At 34.4% G+C, this 24,099-nt stretch overlaps 3 protein-coding genes across 3 annotated transcripts; all 3 read right to left on the bottom strand.

Moving 5' to 3' along the window:
* Nucleotides 1-2,156: 2,156 nt before the first annotated feature.
* On the bottom strand, nucleotides 2,157-2,643 carry LOC115997310 (LYR motif-containing protein 4). Its single transcript, XM_031236846.1, has one exon. The coding sequence runs from the start codon at nucleotides 2,591-2,593 to the stop codon at nucleotides 2,327-2,329; it is 267 nt and encodes an 88-aa protein (XP_031092706.1). The 5' UTR covers nucleotides 2,594-2,643; the 3' UTR covers nucleotides 2,157-2,326.
* Nucleotides 2,644-7,713: 5,070 nt separating this feature from the next.
* LOC115997397 (ankyrin repeat-containing protein BDA1-like) lies at nucleotides 7,714-10,165 on the bottom strand. The gene is made up of 2 exons (XM_031236941.1): nucleotides 9,499-10,165; nucleotides 7,714-8,695 (listed from the first exon to the last, which is right to left on the bottom strand). The coding sequence occupies exons 1-2, from the start codon at nucleotides 10,126-10,128 to the stop codon at nucleotides 7,928-7,930; spliced, it is 1,398 nt and encodes a 465-aa protein (XP_031092801.1). The 5' UTR covers nucleotides 10,129-10,165; the 3' UTR covers nucleotides 7,714-7,927.
* An 8,352-nt stretch (nucleotides 10,166-18,517) lies between these two features.
* Nucleotides 18,518-20,688, bottom strand: LOC115995903 (ankyrin repeat-containing protein BDA1-like). Its single transcript, XM_031235049.1, has 2 exons — nucleotides 20,101-20,688; nucleotides 18,518-19,493 (listed from the first exon to the last, which is right to left on the bottom strand). The coding sequence occupies exons 1-2, from the start codon at nucleotides 20,686-20,688 to the stop codon at nucleotides 18,714-18,716; spliced, it is 1,368 nt and encodes a 455-aa protein (XP_031090909.1). The 3' UTR covers nucleotides 18,518-18,713.
* Between the last annotated feature and the right edge of the window lie 3,411 nt (nucleotides 20,689-24,099).

Raw genomic sequence — 24,099 nt, forward strand, 5'->3', positions numbered from 1 at the left:
ATTGAAATTATAGCTTTCAACCTCTTGAAAGCTTCAACACTGGACCTTATAGCTATGTCGGGATTTAGCTGGAATCAATCAACCTTCAACAGCTCCTCGTTTTTTTTTTTTTCCTGAAAAACCATGCAATATCTAGAAAGATTTTCTTTTTGTTCCTCACGAACATAGTTATGTTTGTTTCTGAAACATTTCAATCATTCCTCACAAATAGTTACAAATATGATTTAAAGCAGGAAAAAGAACTTTAACATCCCCTGACAGAATATCTTCACTTGTTTTTTCCTCTATTCTTTAATGGGTCCCTTTTCATTATTGTATAGTGAAATACCATACTTTAGCAGGGCCCAATGATTCACATCTACAGTATTAAAAGTATTAGAAAATCTACACTTCTAAAATTAGATATAGGTAAAAGAATAAACGCCTCCTCCTCCTCCTGCAACCATAACTTCTCTTGAACATTACCTAGTTATTGCCATCATCACAGCTCATGTCTCCACCAAACCACTATTATCCCCAATCTTAATTGCTCAATCCCAATGTCTAATCTATTTCTGTTTAAATATTATCACATGAATTTAGAAAAATCAATTTTTTTTAACACGAAGACAACCAATTTGGGTTTTTAACTTATTGGGGGAAGGCTAGCTTTGAGTAATGCTCTTTTGCCAAAGAAATAGGTTGTGAAAGTTAACCCTGTTTTTGAAAAGAAAAAAAAAATGATTGTCCTCCCAAATTACACTTATCACTTACCGAACAATGGTGTTTTTCTAGAATAATACAGTCGGGAGATACTCAGCTACAACCACTAAGTTACTTAGTACTGTTACTGGCATGCTGCAACTATTTAAAAAGAATGAAACGCAAAGAAGATAGTAAAAAAGGCATACATACCTATGACCTACCAAATCATAGAATATGCAATTGGCATCCATGGATCCTGCAATACCACCCAGCACCAGCGAAAAGGTGTTGTTTGAATCTAAAACTATCGAAAGCTAAACGTTCATTACAAAAAAGAAAGATATTAATCAAACCTTTCCATCAGGGAAATAACAAACAGCAGTCAGTATGTCTTTAATATCGCTCCAATCAATCACTTGGCAGCGCTGCACCTCCCAAAGATGTACTTTTCCATCAATGGAAACACTAATAAAATAATTATCATCCACGGGATTGAGTTCTATACAGGTGACTTCAGAAGAAGTAAAATTATAAATACAATAGGCTTAGCCATACAAACAAACAAACAAACACAAACACAGTTATTGTCTGTGAGTGCAGGATATCTCAAGTAAATAGGCTCACCATAGTTATTATGCAGAAAAACACAAGGCATTGATCACGTCCTGCTTCCCACAAATGATCTACTGTATCCACAGAAGATGATAGTAAATATTGCAGTACAGTGGACTCCATTCTAGGCAACTTTACAAATAAAGCCAACAGGGCTAGTAACAAAAACCAGAATATATAAAATTTTAACATTCCCCACAAGATTTTAATTTGTAAAGCAGCATAAAGATCAAAATTAACCCCATTTCTTCAATGGGAAAAGGCCAAAACTTCATCCACATGCCCATGGAATTCATGGCCTGGTTGCTCTAGAATCAGGAATACTTTTGGTGGGAGGATGACACGAGCTGATTCAATGATTTTCTCAATTTTTCCAAGTGACCTATCTTTTAATCATCAATATCAAGCAAAGCTAATCTAGATAAATGACTCAACGAGAAGCACAAACAGGAAGGATTAAATAACAAGGTACAACAACAAATGCAAAAAATGGCAAATATTTTTTTCTGGAGAATGCTAACAAAGTAACAATCTTGTACAGACAGAAAAATGGATTGTTTGTTATGCAATGAACCTCTATGTAACAATCATGCTCATGGAACTTATCAGATGTAAGCAAGGGAAAATGGAAACAGTAACTCTGCACAAAGAGTTGCCAACAAAGCTGCAGATTATTAACCAAAATACATTAACCTTCCCAGAGCACCTTGCATTTATGTAAGGTAGCCTATGAACAACAACAATTCTCCAAAATCCTAATCTCAGACACTTAAATTCCTTAAAAACTCTTCTGTTTCCTGTCCACAAACATATAAATAGTTGAACTAAATCAAAAGCTTCTATCAACCACTCATCAGTCATCACATCAATAAGCAGGTATAATTAATATTAAAATGGAAACACAAATTAAATTAACAAGAGTTCAATTTCTGGCATATAATCAATATCCAAACTCCAGAGAAACCTAGCTCTGGAGCCTAACGTATGGCAATTTAAAATTACAAAACCTAAGGAAAATTGATTCTTGGAATCAGTGTTTTAATTCCATAACGCTCTTGATCTTGGGGGCATAGAGGCCATAGACGACAGCCTGACGTTTGGCAATCTCGAGCTGTGCCTTTCCATCTGAGAAGGCGACGGCAACCAGAGACGAGTCTGAGAGGGCCTTGTTCTGCCGGAAGGCGTCAATGGTACGGCGCTTGGTGTACTCTCGTATGTTGTAGTCTGGGAAGTCACGCGCCGTCCTCAGCAGTGACCGGAACAACGAGAGAACTTGGAGGCGTGATGGCGACGCCATTTTTGGTCCTTTCTTCGGATTTTGGAGAGAGAGGTAGCAAAGGGCTGGAAATTCTTATTCCTCCGTGTGTGTGTGTATATATACAATACATTTTTAGGAGAGAATTTCATCTATTGTAATTGTTTTTTTTTTTTTTTTTGAGAGAACATCTATTGTAATTGTAATTATATTAAAAGTATAGGGAAAAATTGTACTTTTTTGTCTATAAATTATATTGTTGACCATGCATTATGGACCATGATCATAGCTAATACTGTAGTTGTGTTGAAAGGATACTGTAGTTGTGTTGAAAAGATACTGCAGTTGTGTTAAAAGGAAACTGCATTTGCACAAAACAGAGACCACTCATCCGTTCAACACAACTGCAGTATCCTTTCAACACAACTGTAGTATCTTTTCAACACAACTGCATTTCCAGATGGATGACACGGCCTCTGTTCCGCGCAACTGCAGTTCCCTTTCAACACAACTGCAGTATCCCTTCAACACAACTGTAGTATCAACCATGACCCATGGTCCACAATGCATTGTGGACCATGGTCCATGGTATAACAACTGGTGTGTGTGTATATATACAATAAATTTTTAGGAGAGAATTTCATCTATTGTAATTGTTTTTTTTTTTGAGAGAACATCTATTGTAATTGTAATTATATTAAAAGTAAAGGGGAAAATTGAACTTTTTGTCTATAAATTATAAGGTAATTGTAAAATATTGTAATTGTAAAAGGAAAAGTGAAAATTACACTTTTTGTCCATAAATATAGGGTAATTATAAAATTCATTCCTGGGTGTTGGTGATGCTCACTTTTTGTCCTAAGTTATTATTGTCGTTGCATTTTTCGTCCTTTCATGCCCACTTTTCGTCTCTGAGTTATATTAAAATTACAAATTTTGTCCCTAATGTTTTATTGGTAAAGGGACAAAAAGTATAACATCAATAATAACTTAGGAACGAAAAGTGAGTATGACCAACACTTAGGGGCGAATTATACAATTACCATATAACTTAGAGACGAACATTACAATTTTTCTAAAAATAAAAATTATATTTTTGGTCATTAAATTTTTCAATTGTTATCTTGTGACTTTTTTCACTCTATAAATCTTAACAAAACTTAGAGCATCCATATTAATGAATTATTTGGGGTTATTGAAACAATACATTGTGAGTTGAAGAGAAGCCAGGAAAGAGAAGAAATGAGTTCATCTGCAAGTAATGAATTTTGGAACATAATTATTCAGAGAGAACAAGGAATGTTGTGCGTGTTGGGTGCACAACAAATGCCCACCTGCACTCGCTCGGTGACGCGTTTGTTTATTTCCATTCTTTTACTGAATGCGCCAGTTTTTAGCCCCTTTTTTGTTTTCTTTTCTTTTTACCTTTTTCTATTTTTTTTTTTTATTTTTTCTCCTCTCATATTCTATTTCTTAATCACACTTACAAAAACTCCTCAAAAATCACAAAAAAAAAAAAAAAAAAAATTCCCTATTACGGATGCTCTTAGGGAAATGACATTTTTAGTCATTAAAATTTTACCCTTTAATTGTTATCTTGGTAACTCTTTTCACCCATCACCACTAGATGAAAATGTTAAAAATTAATTAAAGTTTGTAAAACTTAAATTTTTCTTTTTCTTTTTTTTTTTTTAAAAAAAAAGATAAAATTCTGATTTTGCAATGCATGCATTTCAAAGTATTCCTTCTTATTCTCAAAAGTATTCCCTTTCTTATTCTCAAATAACTACATTTCAAAGGATAAGGTTGTCATTACCGAGGACCTAGAAGTTATCCTAATTGGTTCACAGAATCTTGGATTACCCCAGGTAATATGATTACCTCCAAGAAGGTAATGTGAGATTTTGGGAATGTAAGATTACCTTATGTGTTTAGTTTGGATTGTTGAATATAATTACTTTGTTTGGTTATGGGTTATATTTTAGGTTATATGAGACAATTTACATAATGTCCTTATATATATATATATATATATATATATATATATATATATATATACACACACACACACACACACACACACATATTTATTTATTTATTTGTGTGCCTTTATTGTGTGTATTTTTATTTATTTATATGTATGAATGTATTGATGCTTAATATTAAAAAAATAAATATATAAATACACACATGTATATTTGATTATATAAACATATATTTATTTTATATATGTTATTGTGTTATTATTATTATTATTATTATTATTATTATTATTATAGGATTAGTTAACAAGGGCAAAGTTGGAATAATCCAAGGTAATCTTAGATTACCTAACAAAACGGGGTAATCACATTAGCTTGAAATATTACCGCCACATCAGCTTTGAGGTAATATAACATTACCGGTAATCTCATAACTTGAAACAAACAAGGTAATATAACATTACCAGAATCAGATTACCTAGGTAATCTCATATGACCTGAACCAACGACCCCTAATTGAAATGCAAGTAAATGTTTGAATCTTGCCAATGAAAAATGTTTAGGAGCTGTTACCATTTCGACAATGTATCTCTCTATCTTTTACCTCAGTTACTTTAAACTCTCGATTCTCTATTCAATCAATACACATATACGTCCAAGTTATTACATTTTACATCTTATATTTTATCTATCAACCATAAACACAATTTAATTTTAAAATCAAGTTTTTAATGCATTTGTTTTAATTTTTCATTATAATATTTTCATATTTAAAAACTAACCTTTGAAATCTAATTTCCATTGTACGTAAAAGGGGGTAAATTATTACCTAAAGAGTTTTGCATTTTTTAAATTAAAATTAGATGAATAGCTAAATCTAAATAAATATTTTCTTTGTTTGGACAAAGAGTATATACACATAATACTGTAAAAACTTTTACTAATTTTTGTAGTTATATTGAATTTATTAATATTAAATTTAAATTAATTGACTCTTAAAAATACTATATAATGACATTTATAAATTGAAGGAAGATGAATAGTATATATATATATATATATATATATATATATATATATATATATAATTCACGGACTCAAGTTCATTTTTGCGTTAATTGTCAATCGTTTGAGTATAATATTGTCTATATTTGTCATTGGCATATGTGTAGTTTTTGCAGCAATGTACTGGTGTGCATTGTGACCTCCGTAGGTGTGCATTTTCGCTGTTGATCCTCACTACTGGGTTTTCGTCATATATGTGCACCTTGTCATGGCCTAGTGTGCACTTTGTGTTCATGTGATCTGTGTGTGCATTCTAAACTTGGCGTGTGCATACTATAATACATATGCGTGCACATTTGCCTTGTGGTGGTGCAAGATGTGTATGTGTGCATGTCAATGTGAACGTCTGCACAATGCAGTTTTAGAGTGTGCACAACGTAATCTATTAATGTGGCGGGTGTGTACACGATTCTTACGGCATTCTACGGTACGGTGCATCCAATGTTGTGCATGAGTGCAAAAAATCGCCCAGAGCACAACATAACATCACATTCCACTGTCATTTACTTCACGTGTTTGTCTCACTAAATTAAAGAATTGAACATTAACAAACAATAAGATTTTCTTATATTTAATAATAATAATAATAATAATAATAATAATAATAATAATAACAATAATTTATTATTTAAATGAAATAATTTAATAATATATAAACTCATATTAAATTTGCTAATAAAGATTAAAAATATATAATGTGAAAATATATGTAATTTTACTCGCCAAAAACCTTGTGGTCTAGTGGCACCCGGTGTTCCAGAAAACACAGGTTGAGAAACATTGTCACAGAGTCAGTAGTACTCAAAAAAATATGTAATTTTACTCTTTTACTATGAAAATGAACAATATACATATAGCAGGAAAATAGTTTTAGTTGAATGAATTATTTTAGCACACAAAGCTTTGTAACTTAATTCAATTCCTTGCACACCAAAATGATAAACATACAAACAAATCACACAACACAGTTCAGCTAGAGAAGTCATTTTATTAATTATTACATCATATTCTAGATTGATGAAAGTATCCTGGCTCTCGCCCAAACGATACAGACAAAAAAAAAAAAAAAAAAAAAAAAAAAAAAAAAACACTGCTGAAATATATATATTATATTGGTGTTTGGTATTAAAATGATGGGATTCCCGGCCGGCCTACCTGTTAGTTGATGCATGCAGTGGGAAGCACAAAAAGTCAAAAGATGCCTCCATTAAAGCTTGAACCCACTCCCTTCCACATGGAAATATGCACCAGAGGCCACTAGACCACAAGGTCTTTGGTGTATTACAATTAATTTAATTTGAAATAGAATTAAGGGAGAATTGCATTTTTTATAACTTATTAGTCCCTGGCCTGAGTTATATTGGTGACCATCTGATCTTTAACCTAAAAGTTATGCACCAGATAAGTTATCCTATATATACATATATAGGATTGCGTTCAAATGAGAACGGTGCGCCTAGGCAGGAAAGAACTAAGAACGCATGACATTCGTGTACGTGTCCAGATTTAATGGATGAGAAACACTAATTTTTTCAAAAAAATGCAGTGGCATTTTCGTAAATAGTTGAACATCGAAGTGCAAGTAAAATGTATTACAAGTGCAAGTAACAATTTAAAAAAAAATGTGCAAGTAACAATTTCATACAGTCCACCAAGTGCAAGTAAAATGTATTACAGGTGCAAGTAAAATGTACATTGAGCATCAATATTAAGTGCACCTAACGTTATAACTAGTTGCACGTAACATATAATTAGTTGCACATAGGTGCATGAATATTAACAAGATAAATTATTTGCACTTGTAAGTGAAAATAGGTGCACTTGTAAGTGATATTACTTGCACTTTTTACTTGCAAACGCGCACCAACTACTTGCACTTATAACACATTTACTTGCACCAAAGTTTGAGTTATTGACGAAAATGCCACCGCCTTGTTTTTTTGTTTTGTTTTTTTTTTTTTAAATTATATCTAATTCATTGATCTGAACACGTGGACGGTTGCAAATCGTTCTTATTTCTCTCTTGGCGCCCATTCTCATTAGAAAGTGCCCCATATATATATATATATATATATCGCAATAGAATATAAGATAGCAGAGAAATATTTTTATTTCAATGAATTATTTTAACATACACAAAGCTTTGTGACTTAATTGGTTGCACACCAAAATGATAAACACACATCAAAACAAGCCAAAAAACGTAACACATACAGCTATGATTGAAGTCATTTTATTAACTATTGCATCATATTCTCAGACGATGAAAATGTATGTTGATGCATGCATAGGCGGCGGGAGTGGTGGCATATATAATGTGAGTGCTAAGCTACTGGCGATAATAGGAGCCATGGGGATCGCCTGACCAGCCCACGGTCTTCATCTGCAGCTGAAGCTCCTGAAAACTATTCTGCATACCCTTCCCCATACACCCAATAAGCTTGCACATCACACGATACGGCTTCCCTATCCACCACGGAGTCCATAACACCGTCTTTAAGGACGCAATAAACAAGCGCGCACAATAGGTAACGCCAAACAGCCCCAAAGAAATATACATTAACACGGAGGCCGAGGTCTTGTGCTCCTCCCCGCCGGTCACGTGCAACATGATGAGGAAGCTGACGGACATGAAATACAGCGCCAAGTGTAGGAAAACGCTGTAGAGAACAAAGGGGAGCACGAATAGCATCACCCCTAAGGCGAGATTGAAGGCCAATGTGTTCATAGTTACAAACAGAGTGAAATGGTGCTTGTAGTGGACATTTTTGGTGATTGGAGATGGGGTGAGCATAATGTTGGAAGAAGTGGGGTCTTTGGTGTGTAAGACGGCGTTGGGGGGCGTGAGAGTTGCTTGGTAGACGGCGGTGGCTACCAGCACCGCCACCACTAGCACCACGTTCCGGATTTCCATTGACATGCCTTTGTGGACGTGTGCGGAGTAACGGACGAGCTTTTGCATGGGTGTCTCCGGTGACAGGAAGAATTTGAGGCGGTTTAATCCCTCCTTTGCCTTTGCGCTGGCTATTATTTCTTTGGTGTTCTCACGGATTCTTTTGAATGCTTTTCGGATTATTTTTGGACACTCCACACCTGACTGCATGCGGCCATGCATATATATATATATATATATAATTATAATTACAATCCAAGTATTTATATAACTGAGAAAATGGTCAGATAGGCCATCTAACTTTACACAAAAATTATAATTAGTTCCTTAAATTTTTAAAAAAGTGCAATTAAACATTTCAACTTAGTAAATTGGATGAAATAAGTTTAATTTACCATAACCAAAAGATTACCATTATATAGGCCATAGATGACCATCACTATTTACTGTTGATGTTATTGATCATAATAATAAAAAAGAAATCAGTGATTGACCACCAGTTGGTCTCCCTCTCCGACAGAGAAAGGCAACCACTGGTAGCCCTCTCCGGCAGAGAAGGCGACCACAATGGTCGTCCTCTCTGAGGGAGAAGGCCACCCAGGTGTGGTCGCCTTCTCCTCAATGAAGCCGGTGGTAATGGTTGGAATTTTCATAATCTGAATGACCTTTTATTGGATGTTATTAATCAATTTTGGAGTTTCAATGCATCTAAATAGCTAGTTGGAGTGTTTAATTGCACTTTTTAAAAGTGTAGGGAGCTAACAAAAGTTTGAAGGCCTATTTAATTATTTTTCCCTATATAATTTGTTGAGCAGTAGCCGGCCAAATCCAACAATATATAGCTAGGTGATTGTTGGGTGAGGTCTGTGGAGGACTCATTCTAGTACATTAAGTATAAGAAAATAAAGTTGGATCTTTACTACTAGTTATAACTTTTGATCAGTAAGCTATTGATTCTAACATAATTGTATTTGTATGCATAGTATAGTATGATGATATATACTTGCCTGCTGAGTATATTTAATGGTCTGTTCTGCTTCTGCAGCCAAACGAAGAGCAGAGTTGCCGTTGATATCTTCCATGTATAAAAGATTGATCTTACCAGTCCTCCAAAGCCAACCAAACATCACTCCAAAAGCCTCAAAACTCCTCGAATCAATCGCCACATGCATTGGGGTTTTGCACTCAACCGTCACATCCTTAACAGCTTCGGGGCACGCCGTCAGAAAATCAATCAACACCTCCAGTTTCTCGGCGTCACCATTCTTAGTAACGGAGACCAAGTAGTGCATCGGCGTCATCTTTCCCCTCCCGCCCACTCGAACCAGCCCGCTGTCCAATTTTACCATATGGCGCGCGGTTTCGAGGCGCCCGTTTTGCAGGGCCACGTGTAACGGGCTTAGGGCTTCGCCGTTGAGCTTCTTGCAAAAAGAGGGCATTATGGCCATGGTTTCGACGGCGAAAAGGGTGTTGCCATTTGCTGCTGCCACGTGCAACGGGGTATCCACGAATGGGATATCATTGATTTTGTTTAGGATCTCTGGGTCGTCTTGGATTGATTTGTATAGGGCAGTGACCTCATTTTCTTTAGCCGCCGTTGTCAACACGTCCCAATGGGATTGGAAGGGGGAGGACATTATTATATCGTTAGGTTACTGTTTCTTGTTGAGTTGACTAAATAAAATACTACAATATCATATACACAAACTCTTAGAAGCAAATGTTTTTATATTTCGGAAACATGTACATTACGTTCTTCAAAAATTGGAATATTGTAGTTGCTTAGAGATGTATGCTTGCTTTTTGGTGGACCGTGGACACATGCATCCCTATCATTAGTAAATAGCCTTATGATAAAAGCTCGATCTATGTTTGCTTTTACTTTGGCGTAGCTTGCTTGTTTGGTTTTTCTTTTCTTTTTACGTAAAAAGTTTGGTCATAATAAATTAATGCATGTATGTATGCCAAGTATTTTGTGGTCCCCGACTGCGGGGATGAGTAATACTACATTAGTACTGACACAAATCTTATCATTGATCAATCAATAATATTAAACTATAGGAATATATGTATTTATAAGGATACAAAAGTCACATTCACGATATGAATGGTAAAAGCTAATACTCAATAATACTACGGAGGGATAAGGAATTCTAGTGTGTCTAAAATACAGAATCCTAATACGCATTCAAATTTAAGATTATCTAGAGACAACATATTAAGTGTGTCCCTTGGATCATTTAACATTGCTTTCACTACTACAAAAAGACTACCTTTAACATCAATTTTTTGACACTTTTAACGTCTGTTTCACTTTCGACGTCGTTCTTTCAGACAGAGAGAGAAGGAATTTGTGTGCCTAGAATACAGAGTCTTAATACGCCCCTTCAAACTTAAGATTATCTAGAGAGAACATTAAGCTTGTCCTTAGCTTAGATCGATCATTTAACGTACATTGTTGTGGTTAGTGGCTTGGTGAATATATCTACTAGTTGGTCAATTGTCACAAGTTCTTTAGTAGTCAATGAGGAGATCATTGCATGGTACTTAGGGCGGAGTCCAATTAAAATCTTGGCTTTGCCAAGATACTCACTCGTAGTGGAATTCCACTGGTGCAAAGATTGCAGTCGACAATGGAGACTCAAATATTGTGCCCGAGAAGAAGACCCAAAGGCGACTTCAATAGTCTTCATAGGCCCTAAGACATGGCATGTCCCATTGCAACATACAAAACTTCATCAGACAAAGACGATATGAGCATGTGCAAAAGCTTTAAGGTGCGCTAGTCTAAAGCTATAGGTGCGTCTTTCCATAGCTTAAGATGCATCGTTTTCCTTCATAAGGTACATATATTTAAAGCATAAGGTGCATCACTTTTCTAGTTTAAGGTACACTAGTCCAAAGCTTTAGGTGCGTCTTTCTATAGCTTAACACTACAAAAAAACGCGAAAATAACGACGGATTCATTCCGTTGTTAATTTAACGACGGATTAGCGACGGTTTAACGACGGATTTGCTTATTTTTAAAAAATTGAAAATTAACGATAGGTTAACGACGGAATAGCGACGGAATTTTGCGACGGAAAATTTTTGTCGTTAACGACGGAATTTTGCGACGGATTCATTCCGTCGCGCATAAACTTGCGACGGATTTTTGTCAAAAAATTCGCACTAATTTTTTAGAAGCAAAATAAACCCGGTAAGAGTGAGCGGGAATTTTTTTGACAAAATCTAGCGACGGAAATTTAATTCGTTGCTAAAGTAGCGACGGATTTAAAATTCCGTCACTAGATAATTAATGAAACGGGCAAAATTTTTTCAAAATAAAAATCTAGCGACGGAAATTTGAATCGTCAATGATGGTTCCATTTTCCATTTACTTCCATCAATGTTGTATACAAAGAATGGATTTGCATCATTTACTTCCAGAATCAACCAAAAGACTTTTGTTATGTAACTGTAGTTTTTGATTTGATACTATTGTATTTTGATGATATATATTATTGTATTAAAGTGTGATTTAAAGTATTGTGTTACTATAAAGATTGATAATAGTTTAATTTTATGATGATATAAAGTTTGATGGTAATTTGATAGTATTAGGTAGTGCTGATGATAATAGTGTTAGATATAGTGTGTTGATATGGATTTTAAGCTTTAACATGTAAATTAAAAAAATATGGTTTTAATTAAAATAAATAAAATATTTTTAAAAAAAAATATAATTAGCGACGAAAATATCCGTTGTTATTCCCTTTCAAATTCGTCACCAGATCTTCAAAGTAGGAAATCATCGACGGATTTTTTCTTGACCTAGCGACTGATTTTCCGTTGCTAGGTTTAGCGACAGATTTTATTGTCGTTATTCCCTCACAAATTTCATCATTAAATTCGTCGCCGGAAGAAATTAGCGACGGATTTATTTTACTTAGCGACGAAAATATCGTCGCTAAACCTTAGCAACGGACAAAAATTTTGTCGCTAAATTCTAGCGAGGAGGGTTTTAGCGACGGACATAATCCGTCGCTAATCCGTCGTTAAACACTTTTAGCGACGAATTTTGCCCTTTTAGCGACGGATTTTGTCCGTCACTAAAAACACGTTTTTTTTGTAGTGTAAGGTGTGTATATTTAAAGCTTATGGTGCGTCATTTTTCTAGTTTAAGGTGTATCAGTTTAAACTTAAGGTGTGTTGTTGAGTTTTTTGCATTTTTAGTCCCATGACTATAGTGACACTTCTAGGATTGGTCCACGACTTTCAAACTTTCCAATTTTGGTCTATGACTATTGTTTTTGTTGCAAAAATGGTCCTTCCGGCGCCGGAAAACAAAAATCGGCGGATTTTCCGGCAATTTTTCGCCGGAAAAAAAATCAACATAGTTTCCATCAATTTTTCGTCGGGAAAAAAATTCCCCTTTCGAGTAGGATTAAAATTGACATTTCTAAAAAGTTAATTTAGTTTAATTTTTATTTAAAATTAACATTTCTAAAAAATTCCCCTTTGTGTTGGCAGATGTTACTACTGGGCAAAATTATTCAAATATTATTTTTACTTTTTAGTTTAAATTTAATCCTAATAATATCATTTTTTGTTGATCTTGAATTTGTATTAATAATTTTGAATTTGTACTTAAGGCTAAAAAGTAAGTATAATTTAAATTTAAACGAAAAAGTAAAAATAATTTGAAATTTGTATTTAATTTTACTAAGATTAACTTGGCTACGTATGCTTTTAGAAATGAATTAGTTTTAACTTTAATTAGTTTACCAAAATAAAAAATAATTAAATTGACTACATATGTTTTTAGAAATGAATTTGTTTTAACTTAAATTAATTGTTTAGAAATGTCAATTTTAATCCTATTTGAAAGGAAAAAAATTTTCCGACGAGAAATTGACGAAAAATATGTCCTTTTTTTTCCGGGGAAAAATTACCGGAAAATCCACCAATTTTTGTTTTCCGGCGTCGAAAGGACCATTTTTGCAACAAAAACAATAGTCATGGACCAAAATTGCAAAGTTTGAAAGTCGTGGACCAATCCTACAAGTGCCACTATAGTCGTGGGACTAAAAATGCAAAAAACTCGTGTGTTGTTTTATACCTTAAGGTGCATGGTTTTATAACTTAAGGTGTGCAGTTTTATATATTAAGGTGCATCAGTTTGAGAGTTGATCATTTTCATGCATGTTGGCATAAATGCGTTTTTTTTAATAAGTTTTCTTGATTTGAGCCGATGATCTATCTAGTTTATTAGATCAACGGGAAAGTGTTGTCTCATATGAAGTCAACCCTATATATATATATATATATATATAATTCAGTTGTCGTGCGATTGGGGGTCTCCCTTGCGGTTGCGCGGTTAAATCTGAGTCATGGATACTTAAATCAACGTCCAGGATTACCAAAATAAATTTTAAAAAAAATGCGGTGGCAATTTGGTAATTTTTGCATCTAGATCAAATTTTAATGTGCGCGGTTTTCCTTCTTAAGGTGCTTATTTTTGTGCTTAAGCTACGTGATTTTTGTACTTAAGGAGCGTGATTTTTTTTATTAAGGTGAGTAGTTGAAACTTAAAGTGAGTCAACCTAAAGCTTAAGGTGAGTTTTTTTTTTCTTCTTTAAGGTGCGTGGTTTGTATGCTTAAGGCGCGTGGTTTGTATGCTTAAGGCGTGAGTGTTGAAACTTAATGTGAGTGAACCTAAAGCTTAAGGTGCGTGCTTTTTTTTTCTTAATGTGCATTGTTTCTCTTCTTAAGGTGTGCTGTTTTCCTTCTTAAGGTGTATCTGTTTTTTTTTTTTTTTTTTTTTTTAGTTCCAAAACACAACCAATATTCTTTATAAGATTTTCTCACATACAGCTAGAGATCGAAGTCATTTTATTAAGGGTCACACTTGTGTGAGACCGTCTCACGGGTCTCAATCCGTGAGATGGGTCGGGTCACACAAGTATACGGGTTAACGTGTGCATATCATGTGTCTTTTTATGTTTCTCTTCATGCATCTAACGCTGCTCACTCTTCTCACCCTCTGCATCTCACGCCGCATCTCGCGTCATTGTCTCTGTCTCCTCAACCCAATCAAACTCAATCATTCTCAAACACTTTTGCCATCTAATTTATTCAATTTGAGCAGACTATACTGCCATAGTACTCACAATTAAAACAACCCAATCTCAAACAATTCAATATTGAATTTTCAAACCAAACTGCACACACTTCTATCAGCAAATTACTGCCCTTTATTTTCCAGTAGCAGCACATTGTATTGCCTCTCAAACAGCAACAAAACATACATTCAACTTCAAGCACATTCAAGCCATATAAATCATTGAACCCATCTAATCAAATGACCTCCAATTCTAGAAATTATTTAAAGAAACCATTCCAGATTCACAATTTCAACCACAAAGAGATCCACTATCTTAGAGCATTATATTATTAAAACCAGCCGCAACCACAGTATTTAGATGAAACTCACCTACTGTTAGCATATCTGCACTGCCATTCAATAAGAGCAGCTGTTCATAGCATTTCAGAATTTCATATTAAGGTTAAATCAACATTGCAGCAGCAACATTAATGCAACAATACTTCCATTCTCAATTTATTCCATTCCATTACCTAGCAGCAGCTGCGAATATTCTACTTCATAACACAAATGAATATTTATAACTTTAATCATCAAACACAATACTTTATAGTGCAAAGATACTACTTCATATAACAAATAAATAATCAGCACTTTAACCATTAAATTGAATACTTTATAGGCTAAAACTAGTACTTTTAAACACAAATGAATAGTGAATACATTAACCATTAAACCTAATACTTTATAGCCTAAAACTAGTACTTCATATCACAAATGAATACTCAACACTTTAACCATTACATCTAATACTTTAATCATCAAACACAATACTTAATAGCACAAATGTACTACTTCATAACACAAATAAATACTCAACACTTAAAGAATTAAAGAGTTTTTTCCCAAAATGGTCCTTTGACTATTGCTCATTCTCAATTTTGCATTTCGACTTTCAATTACACCTAATGTGGTCCCTCGACTTTCAAAAACTCACCCAATTTGGTCATCCGTTACATATTCCGTCAAATCAGTGTTAAAATGAAGGGTATTTTCGTCCATTTACCTATTGTTAGCCTAATAAACATTGAGAAATAGTTGAGGGACCATTTTGAGAATAGTCAAGGGACCATTTTGGGAAAAACTATTTTATTTATTTCATTTTTGTTTATTTTCATTTTAGACTCTATAAAATTAGAATTTCTATACATTTTTTTTTCTTACAAATATAAATAGTTAAAATCGTGCAATCCAACCTCAAAATTTTTAACTTTCTTTACAGACTTTTCCCCTCTAAATATACAAACTATTCTTATGAAATTTTACAATAAGTTCCGTAAATTTCATAAATACTCATATATTTTTTTTTATGTTCATAGACAATCAATCACTATGTATCACATTAAATATTACTTTTACCATTGAAAATAATTTTTTTTTTCAAGCGCAGACACCCAAAGAGTGTAAAATGTAGGGAAAATATTGGACTGAAAGGTAAATTTTTCTAGTGAACTTCTCAGGTGAGCCGAAAAGTAAAATCTCGTCAATGTTTCCTGCAATATTTTCTATATTTGATTTCAAAATAATTATTAAATTTTATATTAATTTACATTATTTAAGATATTGTATGACATCTTTTATATGTTTTCCTCTTCTTATTTTTTTTATTAATTATTAAGGCAAGTATAATTTATTTTGTAATTAGACACATTATTTTTAATAATTTTGATTTAATAAAATTATACCTTAATTATAAAAATCCCACCTAATAATTTTAGTATATTACACGGGACACAATAAGTATTATAAATAATGTTTAATAATTGTCAATTTGTATTCAACAATAAAATTTATAGTTAATTTTTAAGTCAATCATAAAATCTTTGTGCTGTGGGCACATTATTTTTAATTATTTGAGTTTAATAATATTATATCTTATTTATAAAAAAAATTCAAAGTAATATATTTAGTACTACAGTCTACAGATGTGACTAAGAATTATTTTAATCGGTGCTTAAAAATGAGTATTTATGAAATTTACGAAACTTATTGTAAATCTGCATAGGAATAGTTTGTATATTTAGATAGAGGGAAAAAGTCTATAAAAAAGTTAAAAAATTTTAGGATGGATTGCACGACTTTAACTATTTATATTTGTAAGAAAACAATGCATAGAAATTCTAATTTTATAGAGTCTAAAAAATGAAAATAAACAAAAATAAAATAAATAAAATAATTTTTTTCCAAAATGGTCCCTTGACTATTCTCAAAATGGTCCCTCAACTATTTCTCAATGTTTATTAGGCTAACAATATGTAAATGGACGAAAATGCCCTCCATTTTAACACTGATTTGACGGAATATGTAACGGAGGACCAAATTGGGTAAGTTTTTGAAAGTCGAGGGACCATATTAGGTGCAATTGAAATTCGAAATGCAAAATTGAGAATGAGCAATAGTCGAGGGACCATTTTGGGAAAAAACTCAGAATTAAATTTGATACTTTATGGTGCAAATATACTACTTTATATCACAAATGAATGATCATGACTTTAATCATCAAACACAATACTTAATAGCACAAATGAATACTCAACACTTTAACCATTAAATTGAATACTTTATAGCCTAAAACTAGTACTTTATAACACAAATGAATACTCAACACTTTAACCATTAAATCTAATACTTTATAGTGCAAATATACTACTTCATATCACAAATGAATACTCAACACTTTAATCATAAAGTTTAATACTTTATAGCCTAAAACTAGTACTTTTAAACACAAATTAATAAATAGTCAATACATTAACCATTAAACCTAATACTTTATAGCCTAAAACTAGTACTTCATAGCACAAATGAATACTCAACATTTTAACCATTACATCTAATACTTTAACCATCAAACACAATACTTAATACCACAAATGTACTACTTCATGGCACAAATAAATACTCAACACTTAAGCATTAAATCTAATACTTTATGGTGCAAATATACTATTTTATGGTGTAAGCATAATCATAACTTTAAGAATTAAACATAATACTTTAAGCATTAAATCTAACACTTTTTACCCTAAATTAGTACTTCATAGCACAAATGAATAATCAATACTCTAATAATCAAACACAATACTATTTTAGCACAAATCTAATACTGTGAACATCCAATGACATATTATTCTTGCTTTGCTGACTATATCTGTTATTTCAACATCTGTCTAATGATGTTGTTTCTGTTTTCTTTGTTTAAAGTATTTTTTTTCTCTGTAAGACTAAAACTTGGAGTCATGTTAAGAATACGTAATATTATGTGTAATCATTGAGCATATATGTGGGTTAAATTCAATATGGAGTTTTTGGCAAGTGAGAAGTGAACATAGTGGTTCTGTTTTAGACTTTCAGCATTCCTCAATCTAAATGTAATTAAAGTTGCAATAAGAATTACTCAAATTATCACAATAATTATTCACAAGCTTCCAAACATGTACTCTAAAACAAAAAAGATACATTGCAGTTTCTGCTCAAACATAGCTGAGATGAGAGAAATTCTCATTTGCCGAGTTGCAATACTTACCGAAGTTGGAGGCTACGGCAGAAATGGAGATGGGGGAGATGAGAGGTAGAGAGCTTGAGCGGAGGATTGGAGATGGGAGGATACGGAGACGCGGATGAGATGGGAGCAGAGGATCGGAGATGTGAGATTGATGAGTGAAATTCTCATTTGCTGAGTTGCAATACTTACCGGAGTTGGAGGATATGACAGAAATAGAGGTGGAGGAGATTAAAGGAAACACAGAGCTTGAGCAGAGGATTTGAGATGGAGGGAGACGGAGAGCGCTAGCTTGAGCGGAGGAGATAGGAATGGATGATCGAAGATGCGATCGAGATCGATCTGTAGAGAGAGAAACATTGACGGTAGAGAAATGATAAAGGGAGGGCGTGAGATGCACATGTTGACCCATTTAATAAATAACCCGATCCGTCTCACAGATTGAGATCCGTGAGACGGTCTCACATAAGTTTTTGCCTTTTATTAATTATTACATCATATTCTAAAACGATGGAAATGTACGTTGATACATGGGCGGCCGTAGTAGTGGTGACATATATAATGTGAGTGCTAAGCTACTGGCGATAATATGAGCCATGGGGATCGCCTGACCAGCCCACGGTCTGTATCTGCAGCTGAAGCTCCTGAAAACTATTTTGCATGCCCTTCCCCATACACCCAATAAGCTTGCACATCACACGATACGGCTTCCCTATCCACCACGGAGTCCATAACACCGTCTTTAAGGACGCAATAAAGAAGCGCGCACAATAGGTAATGCCAAACAGCGCCAAAGAAAAATACATTAGCACCGTGGCCATGGCCTTCTGCTCCGCTCCGCCGGTCACGTGCATCATGGTGAGGAAGCTGACGGACATGAAATACAGAGCCAAGTGTAGGAAAACGCTGGAGAGACCGAAGGGGAGCACGAATAGCATCACCCCTATTGCGAGGTTGAAGGCCAATGTGTTCATAATTACAAACACTTTGAAATGATGCTTGTGCAGGTGGGTCATCATCATCAGCGTAATCTTGTTGGAAGAAATGGGATCGTCACCATCGGTGGTTTGTAAGACGGAGTTGGGGGGCGTGAGAGTTGCTTGGTACACGGCGGTGGCTACCAGCACCGCCACCACTAGCACCGTGTTCCGAACTTCCATTGACAAGCCTTTGTGGACGTGTGCGGAGTAACGGATGAGCTTTTGCATGGGTGTCTCCGGTGACATGAAGAATGTGATGCGGTTTAATCGCTCCTTTGCCTCTGCACTGCCTAGTATTTCTTTACTGCTCTTACGGATTCTTTTGAATGCATTATTTCGGATTATTTCTGGCCTCTCATCGCCTGACTCTGCAGACTGCATGCGCCCGCACAAAGGCAAAAACTTGTCTCATCAGTCAGTGAGACATGTTAAATCTTTGATTAATGAGGTCAAAGATACGTGAGACGTCTCACACAAGTGTTACTCATAAATAAATAAATGAATAAATAAATAAGTGGTAGATCAAGCAGGCCAACAACTAATTAGAGGTAATAGCGAATGTGCAACTTTATTTTTCTATCACATATTTTGAGGGGCAAGGTGTTAGAGGCTTAACAATTCCCTAGCCACACTTGGCCCACTATCAACAATTCACCTCCCAGCACTCGAATTGTCTTAAACCCCCCGCTTCCCCTTCTTAATTGTACAATTTTTACTTTGGCTCTGATATGGACCAAGCACTTACCACTATAGCGCGCAAAAAACTTTATGTAGTAGCGAAGATAAAATTTTGTTTCTTTATACCGCCATTACATTCTCGAGAGGCAGGGGCTGGACTTGATCATTTATTGATCTCCGCTCAACCATATCTTAGCCACCAATTGTCGGAATTGACCCGTTATCAGCCTCGCCCAACAAGATGAAATTAGTATAAGCTAAAAACACCCACACACATGCAGTAGAGAGGTGTGTATGATGATACCTCATCATCAGGAAAGTTAATGGAGTGTTGTGCAGCCAGACGAAGTGCAGTGTTGCCGTTGACATCTTCCTTGTTTAAAAGATTGATATTACCAGTCTTCCAAAGCCAACCAAACATCACTCCGAAAGCGTCAAAACTCCCTGACTCAATCGCCACATGCATTGGGGTTTTGCAATCAACCGTGACATCCTTAACAGCTTCGGGGCACTCTATGAGAAAATCAATCAACAGCTCCAGTTTCTCGGCGTCACCATTCTTAGTAACGGAGACCAAGTAGTGCATGGGCGTCATCTTTCCCCTCCCGCCCACCCGAACCAGCCCGCTCTCCAGTTTTACCATATGGCGCGCGGTTTCGAGGCGCCCGTTTTGCAGGGCCACGTGTAACGGGCTTAGGCCTTCGCCGTTGAGCTTCTTGCAAAAAGATGGCATTATGGCCATGGTTTCAACGGCGAAAAGGGTGTTTCCATTTGCTGCGGCCACGTGCAGTGGGGTATCCACAAATGGGATATCATTGATTTTGTTTAGGATCTCTGGGTCGTCTTGGATTGATTTGTATAGGGCAGTGACGTCATTTTCTTTAGCCGCCATTGTCAACACGTCCCAATGGGATTGGGAAGGGGAGGACATTATATTATATCGTTAGGGTAATGTTTCTTGTTTAGTTGACTAAATACTACAATATCATATACACAAACTCTTAGAATGAAGCAAATGTATGTTTTTATATTTCGGAAATGTACGTTACGTTCTTCAAAAATTGGAATATGTTAGTTGCTTAGCTTAGAGATGTATGCTTGCTTTTGGGTTGGGTGGACACGTCAAAAAAAATAATAAAAGAATATTCTACTTATATTGCTTACAAATAGGGTATGCATTATTCAACTATTAAAACGCAATATAAGTTTGCTTGCATCGCTTTTGTGAGGTATTGCTTACAAATAGGGTATGCATTATTTAATTATTAAAACGCAATTCACGTTTGCTTGATGCGCTTTTGTGACGTATACATCCTCATGCACTTTCAACGCAATGCACGTTCCTAAATTTCCCTAATTAAACTGTTTTTCTTATCCTCTTTCGTTTTTTTTTTATTATTTTTTTTATGTTTTTGATAAATGACTTTTGGAGATTGGATAGTCATGATATTGTATTACAATTAATTTGAAATAGAATTAATATCAAATCTCATATAGATTGGCTGGACTTATGTTAATACCATTATTTTAATTATAAAATTGGATTTCTAGTCTTTACGAAAAGATACGTTCTTTTTATATAAACCCCAAGCTATGCTTATGCTATTAGTGTAACATTTTCTATTAATGTCACTATTAAGTGGTGCAAATCATTAAGCCATTTATGGCCATTATGTTGTGGTATTAAAACAGAAGTAACACTTTCCGTTACTTAGCCTATAATATAATGATGGCACGCTATTTAAGCCATGGTCCTCCCACTGCTCCTGGTACAGCGACACAGACTACACCATCTAGTTACCTGATGAGTATAATAGTGAGTGTAAAAGAGAGTGTAAATGTCATTCCGCTGAGGATTGGGGCTATGACACGTATTTGTATTTGTGTGAATTATAAAATTCTAGGCACTAAAGTACTGGAATTCACTAGAATCCAAGCAAACTAAAATTAATGAATGGAAATAAAATAATACAAATTATTAAATAAGGGATAAACTATATGATAAAAGAGTGGGGTCAGATTAGGGGTATTGCAATCTTGATGCTCTAACAATCTAAAAATTAGGGAAAAACAATTAACCAAGGGATTTATTGGCAATGCACTCAAGAATTCAAGTTAGCTACTTTCGTAATCAATAACAAGAATTAGGCTAAGATTGCCCCACTTTCGTGATGCATCAATCATAACCTTAAACACAAAAGCATTATAAGCCCCCAAATTACCCCTATTCTCATAGTAGGAAAAATTGGGTTGAAATTGGTTAGACTGAGTCTTTCACCCAACTTTCGTTGTGATGAAATCATCTCCAAAACAAATCAATAAAAGCTGCGCATCAATTATCAATAAGAGGAAAATATAATCCAATTCAAATATAAAACCCTAGATCAATAAATTATCCCTTTATGCAATAATTATAAACCTAGCATCAAGAATAGCAATAGAACCCGAATCCAAACCCAAAAACTAACTACTCACGCATCATAAAAGTAAACAAAGCAAAACTATAATAAATCATCATAAATATTGCAAGGAATATAACGGGAAGAGTAAACTTTACTGATAATGAAGAACAATTCCAACTTCAATCTGTGATTCCAAGCGTGAGATTAAATAATCTAATATAAAACTAATCTAAACTATACTAAGGAAATATAAAGAGAATGGAAAAATAAACTAAAACTAACTAGGGTTGAGAACTCTTTAAATTGTAGAGAATATGTAGAATATATAAGAGATAGATGGGCCTTGGGCCCATGAGACAACTTCCAATTCTTTTCCAATTCTTATTCTTGTTTCCTATTATTCCTTGGTAATTTTCTTTTCTTCCAAAACTTGTCCAAAATGTTCCAAAATTCTTCATTTGCTGCTCCTTGTGGATAATTGAACCCTTGTAACAATATAACACACAAACAATTCTCAATTTCACTAGGATAAAGAAAATAAGCATAAAAACAACTCAAATAAAGGGTGAATTATTGTACAAAATAGTAGATATCATTGCCCAGGAAACAAGTGGTAGACAAAACACTCTAAAATTCCTCATAATCCTTCAAGCAATGCTGCTACGAATATGACAACTATGGCTGGAGATACATGATCCTATTAGCTTCCACAATGAGGTTAGATTATTACAACTTCTATGATTGTATATTTATTCTAACAATTAGTTCACTAACTATTGTTTTATCACATATATTCCGATCCAACGATTCATTCAAGACTTAAATTAAAATACAAGTACGTTCTTTTTATATAAACCCCATGCTATGGTTATGCTATATATATATATATATAGGGGCGCTCTAATGAGAACTGGTGCCCAGCAGAGAAATAAGAACAATCCACAACCGTCTACGTGTCCAGATCAACGAATCAAATGTAATTTTTTAAAAATGACGCGGTGGCATTTTCGTAAATAACTAGAACTTTGGTGTAAGTAAATGTGTTATAAGTGCAAGTAGTTGGTGCACATTTGCAAGATAAAAGTGCAAGTAAAATCACTACAAGTGCAATTTAGAGTTGATGTGCATCTTGAGTTCAAAATTTGTCAAACCGATGAGTTCAAGATTAATGTCACTCTCGGAAAGAAAATTACTCAATGTAACTACGTATCAGTTCAAGTTTAAACACTGATATTAAGGTCAGCTCATTTGTATTGCTCAGACATTGTCCTTTCTAGACTTCTACTTTGAATGTGTGGGGATCATCATTTCTTGTGAACAACCTAGACAGATCTTCCTTTTCATTCCCTTGCATTTGTGGGGATTGTTGGAAAAATACAAGCCATGAAATATTTGTGGTTCTCAATTATCTTGGTGATTTAGTCTTAACCACAACTTGGTATAAGTGGCCAAGATTTGTTAGGTGGTATGTTCATAATCATTTGGCATCTACTATTTAAGTGAGATTCTCTAGAGTTCAAACACACACAACATAAACTTTCTTCCTCCCTTTTGTTTGCTTCCCTAAGTCTGAGCATTAGTCAGGTTCGTCCCCGTTTAAGTTGGTGCAAGCTCAACGTGATTATTCTATGTTGCCTGTCGAAAGCGTACCGAAAATCTTGATTATATTGCACCGTCACCAGACAAATAACGCTTTTAAGGTAGTGCTATTATAACACGGCACAAACTTTGTTTCCCACTTGATTTTGTTCTCCTTTTTTAGTGTCTGCCTCTGTTAATGTTGCTACTATTTTCCCAACAAGTTCAACTTAATTACCAATTAAAATGATAAACAAAAACACATCAAAACAAGCCAAACAACGTAACACATACAACTAGAGATCAAAGTCATTTTTATCAAT

This window comes from Ipomoea triloba, chromosome 11, assembly GCF_003576645.1.
Source record: "Ipomoea triloba cultivar NCNSP0323 chromosome 11, ASM357664v1".
NCBI lineage: Eukaryota > Viridiplantae > Streptophyta > Magnoliopsida > Solanales > Convolvulaceae > Ipomoea > Ipomoea triloba.

Coding starts and splice junctions, on each gene's coding strand:
- LOC115997397 (XM_031236941.1), bottom strand. CDS start 10,128: ATGTCCTCCCCCTTCCAATCCCATTGGGACGTGTTGACAACGGCGGCT. Junction 8,696..9,498: donor CCATTAAATATACTCAGCAG/GCAAGTATATAT, acceptor GGCCGCATGCAG/TCAGGTGTGGAGTGTCCAAA.
- LOC115997310 (XM_031236846.1), bottom strand. CDS start 2,593: ATGGCGTCGCCATCACGCCTCCAAGTTCTCTCGTTGTTCCGGTCACTG.
- LOC115995903 (XM_031235049.1), bottom strand. CDS start 20,688: ATGGCGGCTAAAGAAAATGACGTCACTGCCCTATACAAATCAATCCAA. Junction 19,494..20,100: donor TTAACTTTCCTGATGATGAG/GTATCATCATAC, acceptor GGGCGCATGCAG/TCTGCAGAGTCAGGCGATGA.